Source organism: Solanum verrucosum, unplaced genomic scaffold (genome assembly GCF_900185275.1).
Source record: "Solanum verrucosum unplaced genomic scaffold, falcon-dt-bn FXZP01000144.1, whole genome shotgun sequence".
Taxonomy (NCBI): Eukaryota; Viridiplantae; Streptophyta; class Magnoliopsida; order Solanales; family Solanaceae; genus Solanum; species Solanum verrucosum.
Window position 1 is genome coordinate 837,182 of NW_026020773.1, and position 20,027 is coordinate 857,208.

At 29.7% G+C, this 20,027-nt stretch overlaps 1 protein-coding gene and 1 long non-coding RNA gene across 4 annotated transcripts in view; one reads left to right on the forward strand and one right to left on the reverse strand.

The window, feature by feature from the left end:
- The window catches only part of LOC125813036 (elongator complex protein 2), a 105,006-nt gene that overhangs the window by 34,393 nt on the left and 50,586 nt on the right, over positions 1-20,027 (forward strand). Inside the window, exons 1-2 of one of the 3 annotated variants that reach the window (XM_049492528.1) lie at positions 17,470-17,771; positions 17,848-17,935. In XM_049492528.1, coding sequence (XP_049348485.1) covers positions 17,649-17,771; positions 17,848-17,935 — 211 coding nt within the window. In that variant the 5' untranslated portion in view covers positions 17,470-17,648. Of the gene's footprint in view, positions 1-17,469; positions 17,772-17,847; positions 17,936-19,817; positions 19,904-20,027 lie in introns of those variants that run through there. The other 2 variants (XM_049492530.1, XM_049492531.1) reach the window with 2 other exon arrangements.
- LOC125813045 (uncharacterized) lies at positions 14,449-16,075 on the reverse strand. The gene is made up of 2 exons (XR_007442043.1): positions 15,974-16,075; positions 14,449-14,605 (listed from the first exon to the last, which is right to left on the reverse strand). It is a non-coding gene; the product is annotated as an uncharacterized LOC125813045 (long non-coding RNA).

The window sequence follows — 20,027 nt, forward strand, 5'->3', positions numbered from 1 at the left end:
TTTTACACTTTCATTATTTTAAAAATAGATTTTTATTTTTATTTGTCACTTGTAATTACCTACTTGTAATATATCAAGGAAAGAAAATTATTATTTTTCATTACTAACGTTAGCATTAATTATTTATTCTCCTACTCATTTTTCAAGATTTAATATTAAACATTACGTAGTTAATATGGATAGAACAGTAAAATAGTCATGTCAATTATTACTTTTTAATAGACATGAAATTTATTTATGTTTCGACTACTACTGTTGTTCATAATATAATGGGGAAAATGCATAAGTACCCCCCCCCCTCCCAACGTATTCCCGAAATTTTAGACACTTATACTATACTAAGGTCCTATTACCCCCACCCCTCCAAACTTATTTTATAAATAATTTTCTACCTCTTTTCGGCCTACGTGGCACTATCTTCTGGGCCTAGCGCGTGTTGACAATTTTTTCAAGCTATCTGGTTGATAGTGCCACGTAGGTCGAAAAGGGATAGAAAATTATTTATAAAATAAGTTCGGGGGGGGGGGGGGGGGGGGGGGGGGGGGTAATAGGACCTTACTATAATATAAGTGTGTCTCTGGGATTTCGGGCATAGGTTGGGGGTACTTTTGCATTTTACCATTATAATGTTTTCATTTTATATCTATTAAATCCAATTTTATTGTTTTCAGACTATTAAATCCAATATTATTTTTTCTTATTGAAATTTTATGTTGCACTCTATAGGAATTTGAATACTTGTATATATTAATTTAATTTCAGACTATATCATACAATTTTTTTAGAGAAAAGTATTAAAGAAAATCATAAATTCGATGCGAATTATTAGTTTCATTCCTGAACTACTGACAACCTTAAAATAACTCGAACTAAATACGAATGTTTAATTATGTAATTAATGTAATTTATCTTATAAAACTAAAAAGTCAAATTCACAATTCAAATGTATTATACTAATAAATATGGATTTAATTTAATGTTGCAAGTTACGTTTAAAAAAAATTGCTAATAAATCTAGTAAGTACATTAAGTATCAATATAAATCTTACGTTATAAATGATAATAACCAAACAAAAATTTAATTTCTTCCCAATATAACAAAAATGATTTTTAGCGGCAATAAATATAAACATTAACAAAGAGTGCTAAAGCATTTACCGACATTAGTTAATTGTCATTAGATTCAATTTTACTATAGACTTTAGGGACACTTACAAAGAGAGCTAATTGTCATTAAAAGTACATGTTTAGCGACAATCAAGCTATTACAGCTAAAAAATATTTTTAATATAATGTCCATATGTTAATGTTAATAATTAATACATATAACTAAACAATGTTTAGATAAATAAATAATGGTAAGTTAAAAAATATAAAGGAAAGAAATGATAATATATGTTGAGGAAAGAAATTGTCCAAAGAGTGAGGTTGGGCCCACACGAAGGGTAGCTTTTTCATAATGGCAAAAACGTCTACACAGACAAAATATAACAAAACATCTATAAGAAATTGAACTTTCCGCCGAGACAATTGGTCAATTGAAACTTAAATATCTAAAATACCCTTCAAAACTCCAAGCAGGCATGTTGATACCAACATTTCCACTGGCTCTTCTAATATAGTAGATATAGAATATCATTTATTTTTTGCGAGTTTTACATTCGAATAATAAGTTATTTATTTTCCCTACTTGAACTATCAAACACAAATTATTCACAAACAACTGAGATTTATGGATTTCGAGGTGTGAGCATAATTTTATAGTAAGTGGCATATCTGTCAATGAAATGTGTAAAAATTAGGTGATTTTTCAATCCGCCTAATAAAGTCGTATTGCAAAGGGTATTTTATTTTTATGAGACCTCCAAGAGTTTGAAATTTTGCATGCTCGAATATTTTGATAAAATTAAATTTCAATGACTCAAATCGATTTTACAAATATATAAAAGGAATTTCTTCACTCGGATTATTTTTTGATATGAAGTATCTTGTGGAATTTGTTAGAATAGGTAATGACCCTTGAAGAAAATTGGATCGCAAATTAATAGTGTTTTATTACAGATAGATTAAGATATCTTAACCTTTGAGGATGGTTTGTGAATTTTAAAAAATCTAATTCTTTCCCTTTAAACGCAACCACTTAGAAGATGGTTTGAGGATTAATTATTATGACTTATAGTACTTTTTACGTAGTTTTTAAATATATAAGTTTTATTTTAACAATTAAAGACTTCATGCCTGAATTTACGATAAAAATTAAAGGATTTGGCTCTTGAAAATTCAAACTATACATTATAAATTGAGATAGAGGGAGTAAGCTTCGTAAGATTATTTTCGCAAAGAATAATTAAACACATTTCTCTAGTCCCAAGAAGAAAAACAAAATAAATTGCAAATCAACAGGAAACATGTTTTTATCAAATTTGCAAATTTGGCAGCTATCAGAGAAAATGTGGTCATTCTCAAGTCAAATTTTGAGTTGTTTCCGTCAAGGACTTAGTCAAAAGTGGCCAAAATAGTTTTGTTATCAGACATCGGTCATGACCACTTTTAATGTATGATACAGACATGTCTGGTTCTCAATTCTCATCTCTACAATTGTGGATCATATCCAACAATTCTCAATCTTAGACGTTACCATGATTCGTAGTATATTTGTTACAAATTTGGGTTGTTTGTTTTTGTCTTTTAGAAAATGTTGTCATTTTTCAATTTTTCTTAGCCGTGCTGAGAAGGGTGTTTTATTTTGTTGGGATCTGCTAGATGTTAATGTCTCATGATGTGGAACTTTTGAAAAATGAATAAAGAAAATTATGAGATAATGGTCAAAAATATATGTGAATATCACTTTTTTTTGCCAGTTTTACATTCGAATAATAAGTTATGTATTTTCCTTACTTGAACTATCGTCATCTCAATTTGAATGAAATGTGTAAAAATTAGGTGATTTTTCAATCTGCCTAATAAAGTCATCTTGCAAAGGGTATTTTATTTTTATGAGATCTCCAAAAGTTTAAACTTTCTCATGCTTGAATATTTTGATAAAATTAAATTTTAATGACTCTCAAATCGAGTTTACAAATATATAAAAGGAATTTCTTAATAGTGTTTTATTTGAGATAGATTAAGCTATGTCAACCTCCGAGGATGGTTTTTGAATATTAAAAACTCTAATTCTTCACTTTAAACGCGATCACTTAGAAGATTGTTTGTGGATCAATTATTATGACTTATAGTATTTTTTATGTAGTTTTTAAATATATAAATTTTATTTTAAAAATTTAAAGATTGCATCCTTGAATTTACGATAAAAATTAAAGGATGGCTCTTGAAAATTCAAACAATGCATAGAGGGAGTAAGCTACATAAGATTGTTTCCGCAAAGAATAATTAAACACATTTCTCTAGTCCAAAGAAGAAAAACAAAATAAATTAAAGATCAACAAGAAACGCGTTTTCTTCAAATTTTGCAAATTTGGCTGCTATCAGAGAAAATATAGTCATTCTCAAGTCAAATTTTGAGTTGTTTCGGTCAAGGACTTAGTCAAAGTGGCCAAAATAGTTTTGTTATTTGACATCGGTCATGACATGACCACTTTTAACGTATGATACAAACATGTCTGGTTATCAATTCTTATCTCTAAAGTAGTGGATCATATCCAATAATTTTTAGTTTTAGATCTATAAAACTCTTGGTTACATTATCTCTAATTCATGTAGTAGATGTCAAGTGTTGATTTTTCACATAATCACTCAACTATTCAGAAATTCACTTTTCTTTGTTTTGTAACAGAAAAATTATTTAATTGTTGTCATTTAACTTAAAAAGTCACTTCATCAATTCAAGTTATAATTTCGGTAGATAATGATAGTGTGAATTATTTTCAAGCTCTTTTAAAAAATAAAAAGCCAACAATTCTCCGTCAGCCAAGGACATAGTCAAAGTGGCCAAAATAGTTTTGTTATGAGACATTGGTCATGATCACTTTTAATGTATGATACAAACCTGTCTGATTATTAATTCCTATCTCTAAAGTAGTGGATCATATCCAATAATTTTCAATTTTAGATCTATAAAACTCTTGGTTACATTATCTCTAATTCAAGTAGTAGATGTCAAGAGTTGATTTTTCACATAATCACTCAACTATTCAGAAATTCACTTTTCTTTGTTTTGTAACAGAAAAATTATTTAATTGTTGTCACTTCACGTAAAAAGTCACTTAATCAATTCAAGTTATATTTTCGGTAGATAATGATGGTGTGGAATTATTTTCAAGCTCTTTTAAAAAATGAAAAGCCAACAATTCTCCGTCAGCCAAGGACTTAGTCAAAGTGGCCAAAATCGTTTTGTTATGAGACATCGGTCATGATCACTTTTAATGTATGATACAAACATGTCTGATTATCAATTCTTATCTCTAAAGTAGTGGATCATATCCAATAATTTTTAGTTATAGATCAATAAAACTCTTGGCTACATTATCTCTAATTCATGTAGTAGATGTCAAGAGTTGATTTTTCACATAATCACTCAACTATTCGAAAAGTCACTTTTCTTTGTTTTGTTACATAAGAATTACTTAATTATTGTCATTTCACGTATAAAGTCACTTAATCAATTCAAGTTATATTTTCATTAGATAATGATGGTGTGGAATTATTTTCAAGCTTTTTAAAAAATGAAAAGCCAACAATTCTCCTTCAGCCTATGACTTAGTCAAAGTGGCCATAAGAATTTTGTTATTACATATTAATACAGACATGTCTGGTTCTCTTTTTCATCTTTAAAGTAATGGACTATAGCCAACAATTCTACGTTTTAAAGCCAATAAATATGGTATCATGATATGGAATCATGAGATGAAATTGAAGTTTTGTTTGGACATGTAATATGGAATTTTTGTGTTGTATAGTTCCTCATAGACATAAAAATCCCATAAGTTGTAAAACTATTAAAATAGCCCGAATTGTTTATTCAATCTTATCAAATAAATAAAAATTTATAAAATTGCATAATAAATTATTACAAAGCTATTTGTTCTCCACTTAAGTAATTGTTTCATCCAACCTAACTTTCACTTCATCAATATATTGGAGTAAATGAAAAGAAAACCTTTCATAGGCTCTTCAAGATTTTTTGATTGAGTATAAATAATTTTGCATTTAAGCCTATCCAACCTAACTTTCATATCAATTTATTAGAGTAAATGAAGAGAAGATCTTTCACTCCATGTTCAAATAGATATAACTATAGTTGTAATAAATGCAAAATGGTACAAGTAATAAAATTAAGTGTTGGAGTAAATGAACAGAACAAACTTGTTACTCAACAATTGGTTGGTGTGAGTAAAAATGACTATATGTTGGTGAGATTTGAGAATAATAAGTTTTATGTCGGTGAGAATAATAAATTTTAAAAAGTAATGATGTGATTATAAATTTTGTTTACATATGAAATAAATGGTTAGTAGATATAAATGTGGGGTTGTTTTAACAAAATATTGAATCTATTTTTCCAAGCTCCAAAAGTCCATGGGGTTGTTTTAACAAAATATAAACTCGTGGATCAATTTTTGTATTAAAATATCTCAAATCGTGATATAGAATTCCCATATAATTTCATATCATGGTTTTTGGAGAATATAGAATCACATCTCATGATATGGAATCATGAGATGGAATCAACGTAAAATCGCATGTCCAAATGTTGATTCCATCTCACGATACCATATCATGATACGGTATAGGATGACCAAACGCCTACTAAGTGTATGATACAAACATGTTTGGTTCTCCATTCTCATCTCTACATTAGTGGACCATATCCAACAATTCTCAGTCTTATATGTTACGATGATTCGTAATGTCTTCTCTCCATTTGTTGCAAATTTGTGTTGTTCTGTTTTTTTGTTTGAGAAAATGTTGTCATTTGTCAATCTGTCTTAGCCGTGTTGAGAAGGGTGTTTTATTTTTATGGGACCTGCTAGATATTGATGTCTGGAACTTTTGAAAAATGAATAGCCAAATAAATGAAGAGCAAAGAAAATTAAGAGATAATGGTCAAAATTAAATTTGAATGTCACTTTTTTTGCACATTTTGCTTTCGAATAATAAGTTATTTATTTTCCATACTTGAACCATCATCGTCTCAATTTGAAACACAAATTATTCACAAACAACTGAGACTTATGGGTTTCGAGGAGTGAACGTAGTTTTATAGTAAGTGGCCTATCTGTCAATAGAACGTGTAAAAATTAGGTAATTTTACGATCTGCCTATTAAAGTCGTATTGCAAAGGGTATTTTATTTTTATGAGACCTCCAAGAGTTTCGAATTTCTCATGCTCGAATCTTTTGATAAAATTAAATTTCAATGACTCTTAAACCGATTTACAAATATATAAAATGAATTTCTTCACTAAGATTATTTTTTTGTATGAAGTATCTTGTGGAATTTGTTAGAATAGGTAATGACCCTTGAAGAAAATTTGATCGCAAATTAATAGTGTTTTATTAGAGATAGATTAAGATATCTCAACCATTGAGGATGGTTTGTGAATATTAAAAAATCTAATTCTTTCCCTTTAAATGCAACCACTCTGAAGATGGTTTGTGGATCAATTATTATGACTTATAGTAATTTTTACGTAGTTTTTAAATATATAAATTTTATTTTAAAATTTTAAAGACTTCATGCCTGAATTTACGATAAAAATTAAAGGATTTGACTCTTGAGAATTCAAACCATGCATTATAAATTGAGATATAGGGGGTAAGCTTCATAAGATTGTTTTCACGAATAATAATTAAACACATTTCTCTAGTCCCGAGAAGAAAAACAAAATAAATTAAAGATCAACAGGAAACACGATTTCTTCAAATTTTGCAAATTTGGTTGCTATAAGAGAAAATATAGTCATTCTCAAGTCAAATTTTGAGTTGTTTCAGTCAAGGACTTAGTCAGAGTGGCCAAAATAGTTTTGTTATTAGACATCGGTCATGACATGACCACTTTTAACGTATGATACAAACATGTGTGGTTATCAATTCTTATCTCTAAAGTAGTGGATCATATCCAATAATTTTCAGTTTTAGATCTATAAAACTCTTGGTTACATTATCTCTAATTCATGTAGTAGATGCCAATAGTTGATTTTTCACATAATCACTCAACTATTCAGAAAGTCACTTTTCTTTGTTTTGTAACAGAAAAATTATTTAATTGTTGTCATTTCACGTAAAAAGTCACTTAATCAATTGAAGTTATATTTTCGGTAGATAATGATGGTGTCGAATTATTTTCAAGCTCTTTTAAAAAATGAAAAGCCAACAATTCTCCGTCAGCCAAGGACTTAGTCAAAGTGGCCAAAATAGTTTTGTTATTAACACATTGATATGGTACACATGTCTGGTTCTCAATTTTCATCTTTCAAGTAGTAAATCATATCCAGCAATTCTGCGTCTTAAAACCAATATATTTTTGGACTACATTATCTTTAATAGTAAATGTCAAGAATTAACTTATCATATTATCACTCAACTATTTAAAAAGTCATTTTGTTGTTCTTTGTTTTATATCAGAAAAGTCATTTAATTATTGTTATTTTCACGTATAAAGTCATTCAACCAATTTAAGTGATATATTTTATTAGTATATTGATGTTTGATGATGTGGAACTTTTTTCAAGCAAAACTTCTGGAAAAAAAAAGAAGCCAAATCTATTTTGATAATTTAGCAAATAAATATCTTAAGATTAGGTTGCTATTATTATTGATGATAATTCATGTCATAATTCGTAAAGTGTTCTCTCCAAATATTGTGAACGAGGAAATTTGGCCGCGATTCGCGCAGTTATGAAATATATATGTAAATTTATTTTAAAAAATAATTATGATACAAAAAATAAAAAATCAATTATAGAAATAAGAAAAATGATAAAATCACAATACAAATATTTTTTTAAAAATTAGAGCTTAAGTGAATTACATTTTTATTATCAAATATTTTTCAAAAACAAAAGACTAATTTATTAAGAAAAAAATCCATATATTATGATGTTAATACATAAAATTCGGATAAACATATTTAAGTACTTGATTTTTTTTCTTATTTTTGTCAAATGATAAATTTACTATCCGATGAATCTTCCTTTAGTTCGGAAAAATAAATGATGAAACTAAAAATAGGAGGAAATATAGATAAATATTTCTATTTCATTTCTTCTTCAATATTTAATCCTTTCTTTGTCCTTGTTTTTTCTCTTATTATCATCATCTAAATAATTATTATTCTCTATTTTTCATTATCATCTAAATAAACCTCTACTGCTAATTTTTCGTATATATCTTATATTATTATGGTGATTCATTAGAAATAGTAGAAATGAACAAATTTAAATGGTTCTTCACCATAAGAAATACCTAATAATTCCGTATTTCAATACTTAATATGCAATTTTTTGAGCCATGAGTAATAAAATTTAAACGTCTATTAACGTAGTTAGTTGTGTTTTGACAAAGTTACAAATAACTAATTTGAGCCTAAATGAAAATGTAATTTAGTAAAATTAAAAAAAATTATAAGAACCTAAATTTTAAAAAATATAGAGAGAGAGAACATATGAAAAAGTAAGTAAAAAGAGAAAAATAACAACACAATTTTGTCAAGTCCTTAATCACAAAAATAAATATGATAAAAAATCATATAATCAATGCAATTATTTTTGAGCTTTTATTAGGCACCCCTTCTATCCATATCCAAGTGTCTTTTCATGAAGTCAAACTAAAGTACAAACTAAAGTATAAATCTGATACTATAACAATAATATCGAATATCACTATTTCAAATATGGAATAAAAATAATAATCTTGAGTAGGAATCTAATGAAAAAAATGACTTTATATAGACAAAATTGAAGAAATTAATATAATAAGGTATCTTAAATTTTGAAATTAAATAGTTGGGGGTTATGAATATAAAAATTTAAAGAAAAATAGTTAATAATATTAATTAAAGTAAAAGTTCAATTAGGTATAAGTTATGGAGATAAGAATTTTAAAATAAATAAAAGAAGGAAAAAATAAAATAATGAAGACCAAAAATAACTCATGAACTATTCAACATTTGTTGGGTGTTTAAGTTTTATTAGGAAAGCAAGCAAATCAACTTCTTCTCTTTTTGTACTACTCCATTGTGTTTAACAAAAGTGAAAGAGGAAAAAAAAATAGACAAATATCTTGAAATATTAAAGTAGTGAATATTGAGACTTATAATTTTTTGTAACAAAGAATAATAATTAGTGTAAATAATTTTTCAGACATTTAAGTATAACAATAAATAGAGGAGTAGTAGTTGATATATTTATTTTTTGTACAATAATAAGTAAATAGAAAAATATGAAAAATTATGGAAAAAAGATAAATAGAATCTTTTGCCAAAGAGAGGTGCAACTTCATTTCTCTATGAGATTTTTAAGTACAACAATATGTAATAGCTATTAGAAATGTATCATAGATAATATACTTTCAGGCATGGCAAAATTTTAGAATATTGAAATAAAAACAATACATTAATGAATCTTTAAAATATTGAAAGCATTCAAACTTTATACTAATATGATCATCTCTCTTAATGAATCTTTCAACATAATTAAACTTTCTTCTTCATTTTGATGATCTTGTACTAAATTAATGTGAACATCTCTTTGAAGAATATATCTGATCTTTATCAAAGTGAAGAACATATCATGTCACTATCTTTTCTATGATTTCTTATGGAAAAGATGAAGAATAATTTTTATTTTTTTTAAAGAAAAAAAAACTACACTATTATAAAGAAAGAATGAGAAAAAAACTACACTAATAGAAAGAAAGAATGTGAAAAATGAAAAATGAATATTCAACATTTTCATGGATGATTGTAATTTATAGATTTGATAATCCATAAGAATAAGTTGAAGAGACATGTTATTTAAGTATAGAATATGAATAGATGGAGGTTTTTTGTAACTCATTAGATTAAATTAGAATAGTAAATATGATTGTTTTTTTAATTTAATAAATAAAATATTTAATGAAAAGAATTAAGAAAAAAATATCAAAAAAGGAGAAAAAAGAATGGAGGCCATAGAGAGGTGCCACATACACCTTATCTGTGTTTCCCCTTTAACATTTATCAAGTAGCATTGATGGATTTCTCTGGCAGAAACCACATTCGTAGGCCGACAATTTTTCTGGATAGGTCGAACTATTGGAAGAAAATAGAAAAGGAAGACCGAGTGGGATCAAAGAAACTAGCGGGCTGATCACTAAATAGATACAAATAGGTGCAAATTCTGACATCACCAACTTCAATTCACCAAACCAAGGTTCATCTCGTGTAATCATTGTGGACTTGTACAAGGATATTGAGTAGACGGTTGATGTATCAGACTCGACCCTATCTTTCGTAGCATGCATTCCCATCCGTGTCGTAACTGATTCGGTAAGCTACGTGTCCGGTGCACGGAGAACTGCCTTCGGTCCCCCAAACTTACTTACTCGTGGCAACCTTCCGGCCGCCCAACGACCTATAACGCTAGTCACTACTCCCACTGGGGCTAGGAAGTAAGCCCCACAACCCAAAGCGGCGAAGAACAAATAGAATGGTTGCCCCCCGTCCTTTCTTTCTATCAGTCTCACCCAGAAAGCCACCCCAACCCTATAGCCAAAAAAGGTAAGCGCCTAGCGCGGAGGGACAAAAGAGAGATGCTTTCTATCAGTCAAAAGCAGATATCGCCCCCCATGCTCCCACGGTCCGCTTACCGAGGAATAGAAAGGAAGGACCCAGGGCCAGTTCCTTACAGTCAAGTGGCTTTCCGCTCCTGCATTAAGATTGAAAACGAAAGCTTGTCGTAAAAAAAAAAGGCAATCAATCAGAAAAAAGAAAAAATATGGAAATAGTGAATCAAGATCTAGATGGATCCCTATCTTTATCTCTATCCACGGAGATACCTATCTATATGGAGAGAGATCTATCTATGAATCGGCCTAGACTATCCTCTATCCGGAGCGTTTGTCGGTAACCAAAGCCTCACTCTGATTATGTCGTGAGGCTGACGGAATCCAATCCATAAACCCGGAAATGAAACGTTGTTCGATTATACTAGATGTCTAGCACGGGCCCAACACTATCAAATTAAATTGTTGTTCTAACTAAAGAGTAAGCAATTTCACAACAACTTCTCATCAATAATTTTACATGCATTTTATGGAATTATAAGTAGTGAACGAATTTCACTAAAGAAAAGCAAATGATTAATGAAGAAGCATCAATATCTAATAAGAAAAATGTATATATACAAATAATTTTAAATAGTTGAGTCCTTTGCTTCAAATACAACACAAACATAGTCTAATTCAATATTTACAATAAGTTGGAGCTAGATTCCTAAGCTTAGTAGTCAATCCTCTGCATCCCAATAATTACAACGTAGAAGAGCTGGAGGTACCTAGAAAATCAAGCGAATACAAATCAACTAATAAACTTGGACTTGAAAGAACTGAAAAAAATATATATTACAAATTACCAGTAAAATGATGAACAAAAATTATATTTAAGTACAAAAAAAAACATATATGCATATAAGACCTTCAAATATCCATTTATACAAAAATAATAAATTACACATTCAGTTTTTCTTTGTCACTCTCTACACCTTTTTTATTTTAACGAAGGACTTCTAATGCATTTTGGCGGCTAGCTGTTTTCTAACGTTGACATAACTATGTCTTTTATCTCTTTATTACTAACAACTAACATCACTATTTCACAGCATTATAGTTTTAAATATTTTCAAGTTATCACATTTCATAATGGTGTGATCTCCCCATAACAGTGTCTTCCTTCTCAATACTGAATAAGAGAAACACAAGATAATAAATATTTCAAAAATCACCTCTAGTGAGGAGAAGATAACTGTAGAATATTAACTTTTTTTCTTTGTTCTTTGTCTTATACTAACTGCCACTTATTTTTTTAAAAATTGACATCAAAATATTTCATTTAAGCTTCGGATTCATCAGCTCTGGATTATGAATTTGAACTAAAGAGCTATTCAGCTCATGAAGAAAATATAGCAAAGTAATTGATATTCATTTGACTTGTTACATTCTTGCCCTATTCACTTTCTCAAATACATGACATATGCTCCCAAGGTTTCTGATTATAATAACTTTGTTACACAAGGTAGTATATAACTATAAAAGAAAGTCTAGTGCAGATAAGAATTTCTTAAATTATAAGAGAGAATACACTTATTAAAGAGATATTAAATATTTGAATTCTTAGTCTTACCAAAAATCACAGAATTGACAATTCATGTTTTCATTGATTCTCTCCTTTTAAGATCACTTGGAATGAAAAATAATCAATTTTAGAATAGAATTTTTTTCAACAGCTATTTTACCAAATTTCAGAAGACTACAGTAGAACGGGATCCAGTACTAACAAAAACATGCTCACATGTTTAGTTCTCATATCCAAATTGGGATTCACACAACAAAGGGAAAAAATACACGTAATGAAAATGACACCATCTCATAAATCATAACAACACTATATACAAAGAATTTGAAATAGTGGCCTTTCATAATTATCAAGTGTCAGAATAAAATGAAAAATCAAATCCAAATAGATGTTAATATCTACTAAAATCGACTAATCTCATTTGGTTAGAGTCAAGAGTTAATTAAGGTAATCTAACAGAAAGAAGCATATTGACTTACCTGTAAATTGGTCACTGAGGCAGCAAAAACCTTAAATAAGTAGCACACATTTTCTCTAGGGCATCCTCCGTGGTATCGAATGATTGATCATGATCCTGATACTAAGTGAGACTGTTCCATTAATCTAAGAACCTAGTAATGTTTTGTTTCTAGTAATTAAAAAATCCAAAATAAGGAAGACACATAAAAACAGTCGTAAGGAAAGAAGAAAGTCTAAGTTGCATTATATTTCAAGGCTCAAGTTTATCAATTCAAAAGACAGGGAAACAAACAAATATTGAGTTTTTCCGACCAATTTGCACAAAAAAAAGACTAAAACAATGAAATAAATACATCTTGGCTTTCTTTACTCATCCAATGCCGCAACAAAGTCCTCAGTCCTGCTCAAACCCACCAAAGCAAAAATCAACTTTTGGCTTTTACCAAATTCAATTACAATACTAAGAAAGATACACTAAAAAGCCATTGTCTCTTATCAACGAAAACCATGAAGTACCAATATCATTCTCAACAGAACCACAAAATATTTAGTTGATCAAAAAAAAAAAACTCTCTCAAGTAGGTTAGCTGACACATTGATAGGCTCGTAAAGGGGATAAAGTTTACTATAATTTATTACGAAATATGAGAAGTTCTTCCAACTATTAGTAATAACTACTATAAATCTAATATCACTCTCAACTCGACTTAGCATTAACTATACATAAGAGACCATTTAACATACTATTTTAATCACTATAATTCATACTTCTAAACAAATTAAAGATGATGGATTTAAATAACTTGTTGAATTGTAAAATTTCTTTCTGAGAGTTTTGCTGTTCTAAAAAAGAATCAATCTAGACAAAGCTGAAAAATTCTAGACTACACATTATATATTTGTATATAGAGCCTAATATAGATACTAAAGAAGCATGACAAAGGCGATAGCAAATATGCTAGGAGAAAGGAAATACAGGAAAACCTTTGTAAACATTGACAGACCATTATTTAGAAACTCTAAACATCTCAGGCGTTAGTGCTCATGGCTCCAAGAACCTCAAACTTCTTAGCAATTGATAGAAAATATATTTTTAATAAATATGTTGCACTATTAATAGCTTCTAACTGGACATAACAAGTGATTTCTCAGGTGCTTAATCTTAAATAGCTGCATAACATGCAAATTAAAGCTTGCATCTCAAATGATAAGAGCAAGAGATGATTTGGACAACTATACTATGTTATGCCCTCTAGTAGGAAATTCTCTTTGCAGAAAATCTTCAGGTAGCAAGAGCTTGTGATAGTCAAACTGCCTAACCAGTTGATCGATTCAAGGTTGAACCCTATCTCTTTTCTTTGATTTTGACAGAGTTTGTGGATCCCGATGACTATCGGGGGTGAGAAATATTTATCCGACTGTAAATAATTTAAGAAATTAGCAGTTCCCTTAAGACAGAGCCATAATTTCATAAGTGTGCTTCAACACTAAAAATCTTATGTACTGGACCTATCAAGCTTAAATGTTGCATCCGCTTTCATTCGCAATATATATTTCATATCACACATATCAACTTATTTTCATCATATTTACACACTAATTGTGACATTAGTTGAAGCAAACATGTCTTATTGAAGAGAAATAATTAAATTTTACCAGAGTCTCTTTGTCATTCTGTATAGCGATAACAGAGAAAGCAACCTCGGGTTTGATCTTGCTCTCCTCCTTCTCCGGTTTCAAACTTCTTAACAACTGATTAACCCAGTGATTGTTGTATAAACTCCCTCTGAGCTGCTCGCCAAAATACCTCTCTCCATTGTTAAAGATGCTAGCACTCACCCTCCCTAAACATACGCTTCTGTAGACAATCAAGACATCAAGCTTACAATATTATGACTTATCAATGAATTCAAATCAAGTAAATATACTCTAATCCCAAAAAACTGGAAAAATATAGCTAATCTCTAAGCAAGCAAGAAAAATATAGAATACATAAAGAAAATATAACTAATTAAATATATGGTTAGTGACCATATTCAAATAGCATGTTTGAAAAACTCAGCATGAAATTTTCATCACTGAACTATCTAATTGTGTTTCATTTTTTTCGTTATAAGATCATGAATTTAAATGTGTGTGCTCTAAAATATACCAAGTCAATCTCGTTTGCAACTACAAACGTGAACATATATTTTCTCATTAGACTATTTTAACCGGTTGTATATGTTGACTATACAATACGATTCTTGTACTCTTCTGAGTAACAATCTCTCTGTGTTATCGTTTAGTGGAATGTATGCACAATATGACTTAAAGATGAAGAGCTATTTATCGTGTTACCTATAAAAGGAGATATCTAATAATCAAATTAATACAATAAAACTTCTTTTAATATGTAGAAAATTAGCTCCCACTGGATATCATCCTTGCATTTTTGTTACTTGTCTATTTAAAAAAAAAAGTAGATCACCAAGTGGAACAACAAAAGTTGAAAATGAAATATTATTGTTAAATTCAGCTTACTTTAGCTTGGGTTAAAGCTTGATGAACTCCATTAATGGAGAATTCTTCAATATATATATATATATACAGAAATTGGAAACTGCCTAGGATCTCATTATCGTGAAAATTGGTCAAAGAGTCCTACAGATTATATATTTATACAAAGAGAAGGAAAATATATGCCTAACTAACTTGATTCTACAACTATACACAATTGGAAATAATGAGATAAAATATCTAATTAACTCATAACAGACTATAACTAATTTGGAAGCAACACGAATAGTCTCAACACCTATAGTACCTCAAGTCTTGAATGGTAGCCCTAGAATGATCAATATGAAGATAAATTGACTTTCTTATTAAAGTGTCTTTACCCATTTGATGATAAATTCTATCCTGTTACAATCCAAAAAGGAGAATGACAACAGGAAACTCCGAATAAGTTAACTGAGGCATATTATCAAACAACTTGGATGCACAATCCACTTTAAATTTAAGTTATCTTTGAAATTTTAGATTTTTGAAAGACATCTAACTTTATAGAAATAAATTGATTACAAGGACAAAATTCATCAAAGAAACACAAAGCATGTGTGAATCAGGCAATTAAACATGCATGAAGAAATCTTAGCTAGAAATTGTATGCAAAAAATAAGAAACTAAGATACACATACCAAATGATGATTCCTATATTCAAAAGTTATATTAAAAAAAAACCAACCTATATTCATCAAAGTTAGGCTGAATCTCAAAGATTTGAAGAGAGCAATAGCATGAAAATTGGGAAGAAAAAATATCAAAGCAAACATCACAGTGAAGTAAGAAGAGAGAGAATGAAATACGGACCAAAGAGTATAGGGTCCTATATTTCTCTATCTAGGATACATTACACGTGTTTCATAGAGTACACGCGTCTCACACTGGTGTTGAACTTCAGTGTACAATTTAAACAGTTTCCCCTAAATTTAATGGTAAAATTACATAATTATCTTTGTTAAGTACAGTAAAATATATATATAATAAAACAAAGACACGTGGGGCCTTAAAAGAATTTACACGCCAAGTTATAATTAATACTTATGTATCATCAATGCTAGTACAATACTTGTTGAATAAAGTGGGCCCTAACATAGTACAACTTAGATGTTAATACAATAGTTGTTGAATAAAATGGGCCCTAACATAGTACAACTTAAATTACATTAAGAACAACTTTTTGGAGTTGTGTTAGTCCTTCACAACTCCCTCTTCTAAATAAGGATAATATATAGATATAGATTTGGCTGCCCTTTATTACTCTTTTTTATTCACGTTTTGTTTGTCTGTATTTTATTAGAAAAAATCTTATCATTCTTAAGTTAAATTTGGGTTATTTTGTTTGTCTTTTTATTGATTTTTTCATATATATATATATATAATGGGTTACAATTTGTAATGTATGAATTAGACGATTATTGAGTCTGAAGTGGATTGCAAATAAAAACTGAGTTCATTACTCAGAGATCATCCAAAAATTCAAAATTACCTAGCAAAATATGTTTCTTTTTGTTGGTAATATAAACACCGCTTAACCATGTCTATTTACTTACAAAGTCACTCAACTACTTAAATATTTTTGTTTTAACCTCTAAATTGTCAACTTTGTTATTTTTTTAATAATATGATTGAACTTTAGGCAAAAATGATTGAAATTGAGCAGTCATATATAACTTCAAACTTTGTCAAGTTTAAGCTCTGACATTGCATATTTGAAGTGATAATATATGTAGTTCTTTTTAAAAAAAAATATAGATACACGTTTAATGGAGATGTTAAAACAGATTGTCTTATGAAAATTTTGTCATAAATCAGCCAGTCAAAATAAAAAGTTGTGTTAGTCTTTAACTTTTATTCTTCATGATTAAAAAAAGAATTCACAGGACATAAGTTTATATCTTTACATTACAATATCTTTTATATTATGTCCCATATTTAAAAAAAAAACTTAATACTCATTAGACATTTATTCGATTACGAAAAACAAAAATTAAAGACTAGACAAATCGTACAATTAAATGGGTCAAAAGCAATATGAGTCCATAAAATATTGGGCTTACCTACATGGGTCAGTTTTGGGTTTATTTGGGCCTTGAAAATAAGATTTGTTAATTCTACTGAATTGCTTCTTCTCTGCTCCCGCCGTCACACCGCCGTTACCGGCAGCGAGTAAAAATCTCCGCCGCCGTCGACCTCCACCGTTGCTCCGTCATCTCACTGCAACTCCTCCACCTCCGCCGTGAACCGCCATTAACGGAATCGAGAAAAGCCATCATCTTTGCTCCGTCATCTTACTGTAACTTCTCCTTCTCCGTCGTCACACTGCCGTCGACGGCGAATCCACTCAAATTGTGCAAAATATGGAAGTAGAGAGAGTTTTTATTGGAGCAGGGTGTAATAGAGTAGTGTATAACGTTTCATGGGGTGCTTCTGGTTTAGTTTCTTTTGGTGCCCAAAATGCTGTTCCCATTTTCTGTCCAAAGGTTCTTCTTTTTCCACTTTCAGCTTGAATATTTGTATTAATTTTTTGAAATTTATGTTTGTATATTTCTTAATCAGACAGCTCAAATCTTGACTACTCTACCCGGTCATAAAGCTTCTGTGAATTGTACCCTTTGGCTTCCCAATAGCAAGTTTGCATTCAAAGGTACTGCCTTTTTAAAAAAAAAGAACTTACAGCCTGTTTGGATGGTTATTACCAATTGTATTGTATTATGTTGTTAGTTTAAAATATAATGTTTGTTTTGATTGTTCCTTAAATTTTATTTTATTGTAGCGTTAAATTCATCTTTAGGTAATATAAGATTGATTTGGTGGGATCGCATGTTACCATTTTTTACCTTACAGCCTGTTTGGATGGTTGTTACCTAGTGTATTGTATTGTGTTGTTAGTTTAAATTTAACGCTCGTCTTGATTGTTCTTTAATTTTTATCGTATGGTAGCGTTAAATTCATCTTTAGGTAAGACGAAACGTCTCATTTTGTATAAAACCGATTTGGTGGGATCACATGTTACCTTGTATTGTGTTGTTAGTTTAAATATAATGTTTGTTTTGATAGTACCTTAAAATTTTATTGTGTTGTATCATTTAATCTTTAGGTAAGATGAAAAGTCCCATTTTGTTTAAGACCGCCTTGGTGTGATCTGTCATTCCCTTTTTTTTTTCTCATTTTGTTTTTTTCCTATCATATTTTATCCTTAACCATATTTTTTATGGTAACTCCACCCCATACCCTATTTTTACTTGTAGATTTATCCTTCAAATTATTGATGTGTGACATTATGTAACAACGGAAAATGATTTAATCTATCCGGTCATTGTATCCATCAAAATAATGCAATACGAGACATTATGAAACAACAACCATCCAAACAAAGTGTTAGATATTTTTTTTGAAACTGGTAACATGTAACAAAGTGTTAGATATTTGTGCTTATATTTGGCCTTGATACAGTTGTTCCAACATAGTTAGTTAGGTTGCAGAATTGGAGAGTTAGGTGATGGAAGCTAAGTACTCCATTTTAATTTATGTGTTATTTTCTTTTTTAGTCTTCGTAAAAAAGAATGCCTCTTTCTATATATACCAACTCATTAAATCCAACATATTACATGTCATTTTTAAGATCACAAGATTTAAAAAATCTCCATTACTTTCTTAGCGTGCATAGTCAAACTAAGACACTCAAATTGAAACGGAGGGAGTATAATTTGTGTTGCTATAAGTGGTGTAAATAATGGTTTCATTAACTAATTAGGTTACTTCTAACTTATTTTACTAGTCTAGTCTTAGTTATAAAAGTTAGTGGTTGTGGAGGACTAGTATCATTAGCTGTTCATATTACAATACTTCAGCTGAAAAGCAGGGGATGAAAGATCTAAGGAACCTTAATTTACTAATATTATGTTAGATCTTTTCCTTACTCATAATTTTTACCCTTTTTTCCCCGAGTATGGCTTTTGCACTTAACTTAGTTGTTCTATAACATTCAAAAATTACCTGCTTCATTAATCACCTTTTCTGTCGAGTCGCTAAATATGTAAATATTTTACATGTCTTTCGGGAACAGCTTCTACCTCCATGAGGTAGGGGTAAGGTCTCGTACACTCTACCCTCCCCACGCTCCCTGTACCCCACCTGTGGGATTACACCGGGTATGTTGTTGTTGTTGTAATGACTGGATATTCAAGCTAAATGTAAATAGTTTGCTAAATGTACAAACAATGAGCAATTTATAAAACGTTCTTTTTCCTTATTGTTGGTGAGAGAAAAGCTGTAATTATCTCTTTTTATTTGTGTAGTGTATTATTGAATATCACCTTATAAGGTAATGTTAAGTTTTGCATACACACTTCCCTTCTCAGACCCCACTAGGAATATTGTTGTATTAGTATTATTGAATATGAGAACGCACCCAATTATTTCCTTTTCTAGAGAAGTTTTTATTTCCTTGCTTCTATGAACAAATGTTCCGAAGGTTTGTCACTGCAGCTTCTATCAATTATTAAGTAAAGCTTTGTGTATTGCAGCTAAGCAGCTGTAACAACATTTTTTGCTTTCTGGAGATGCGGAAGGTGTAATAATTTTGTGGGAGTATTCTCTTGTGGATGCGAAGGTAGTCATTTGCTTGTTCCAACATTCTCTTGTTACACTACACTGATTCCCTCAACCCCCAATAGGAAAGAATGATATACTAAAAAATGTTTCATTTTCTTGGATTGAGAGAGAAAAAGATAGTT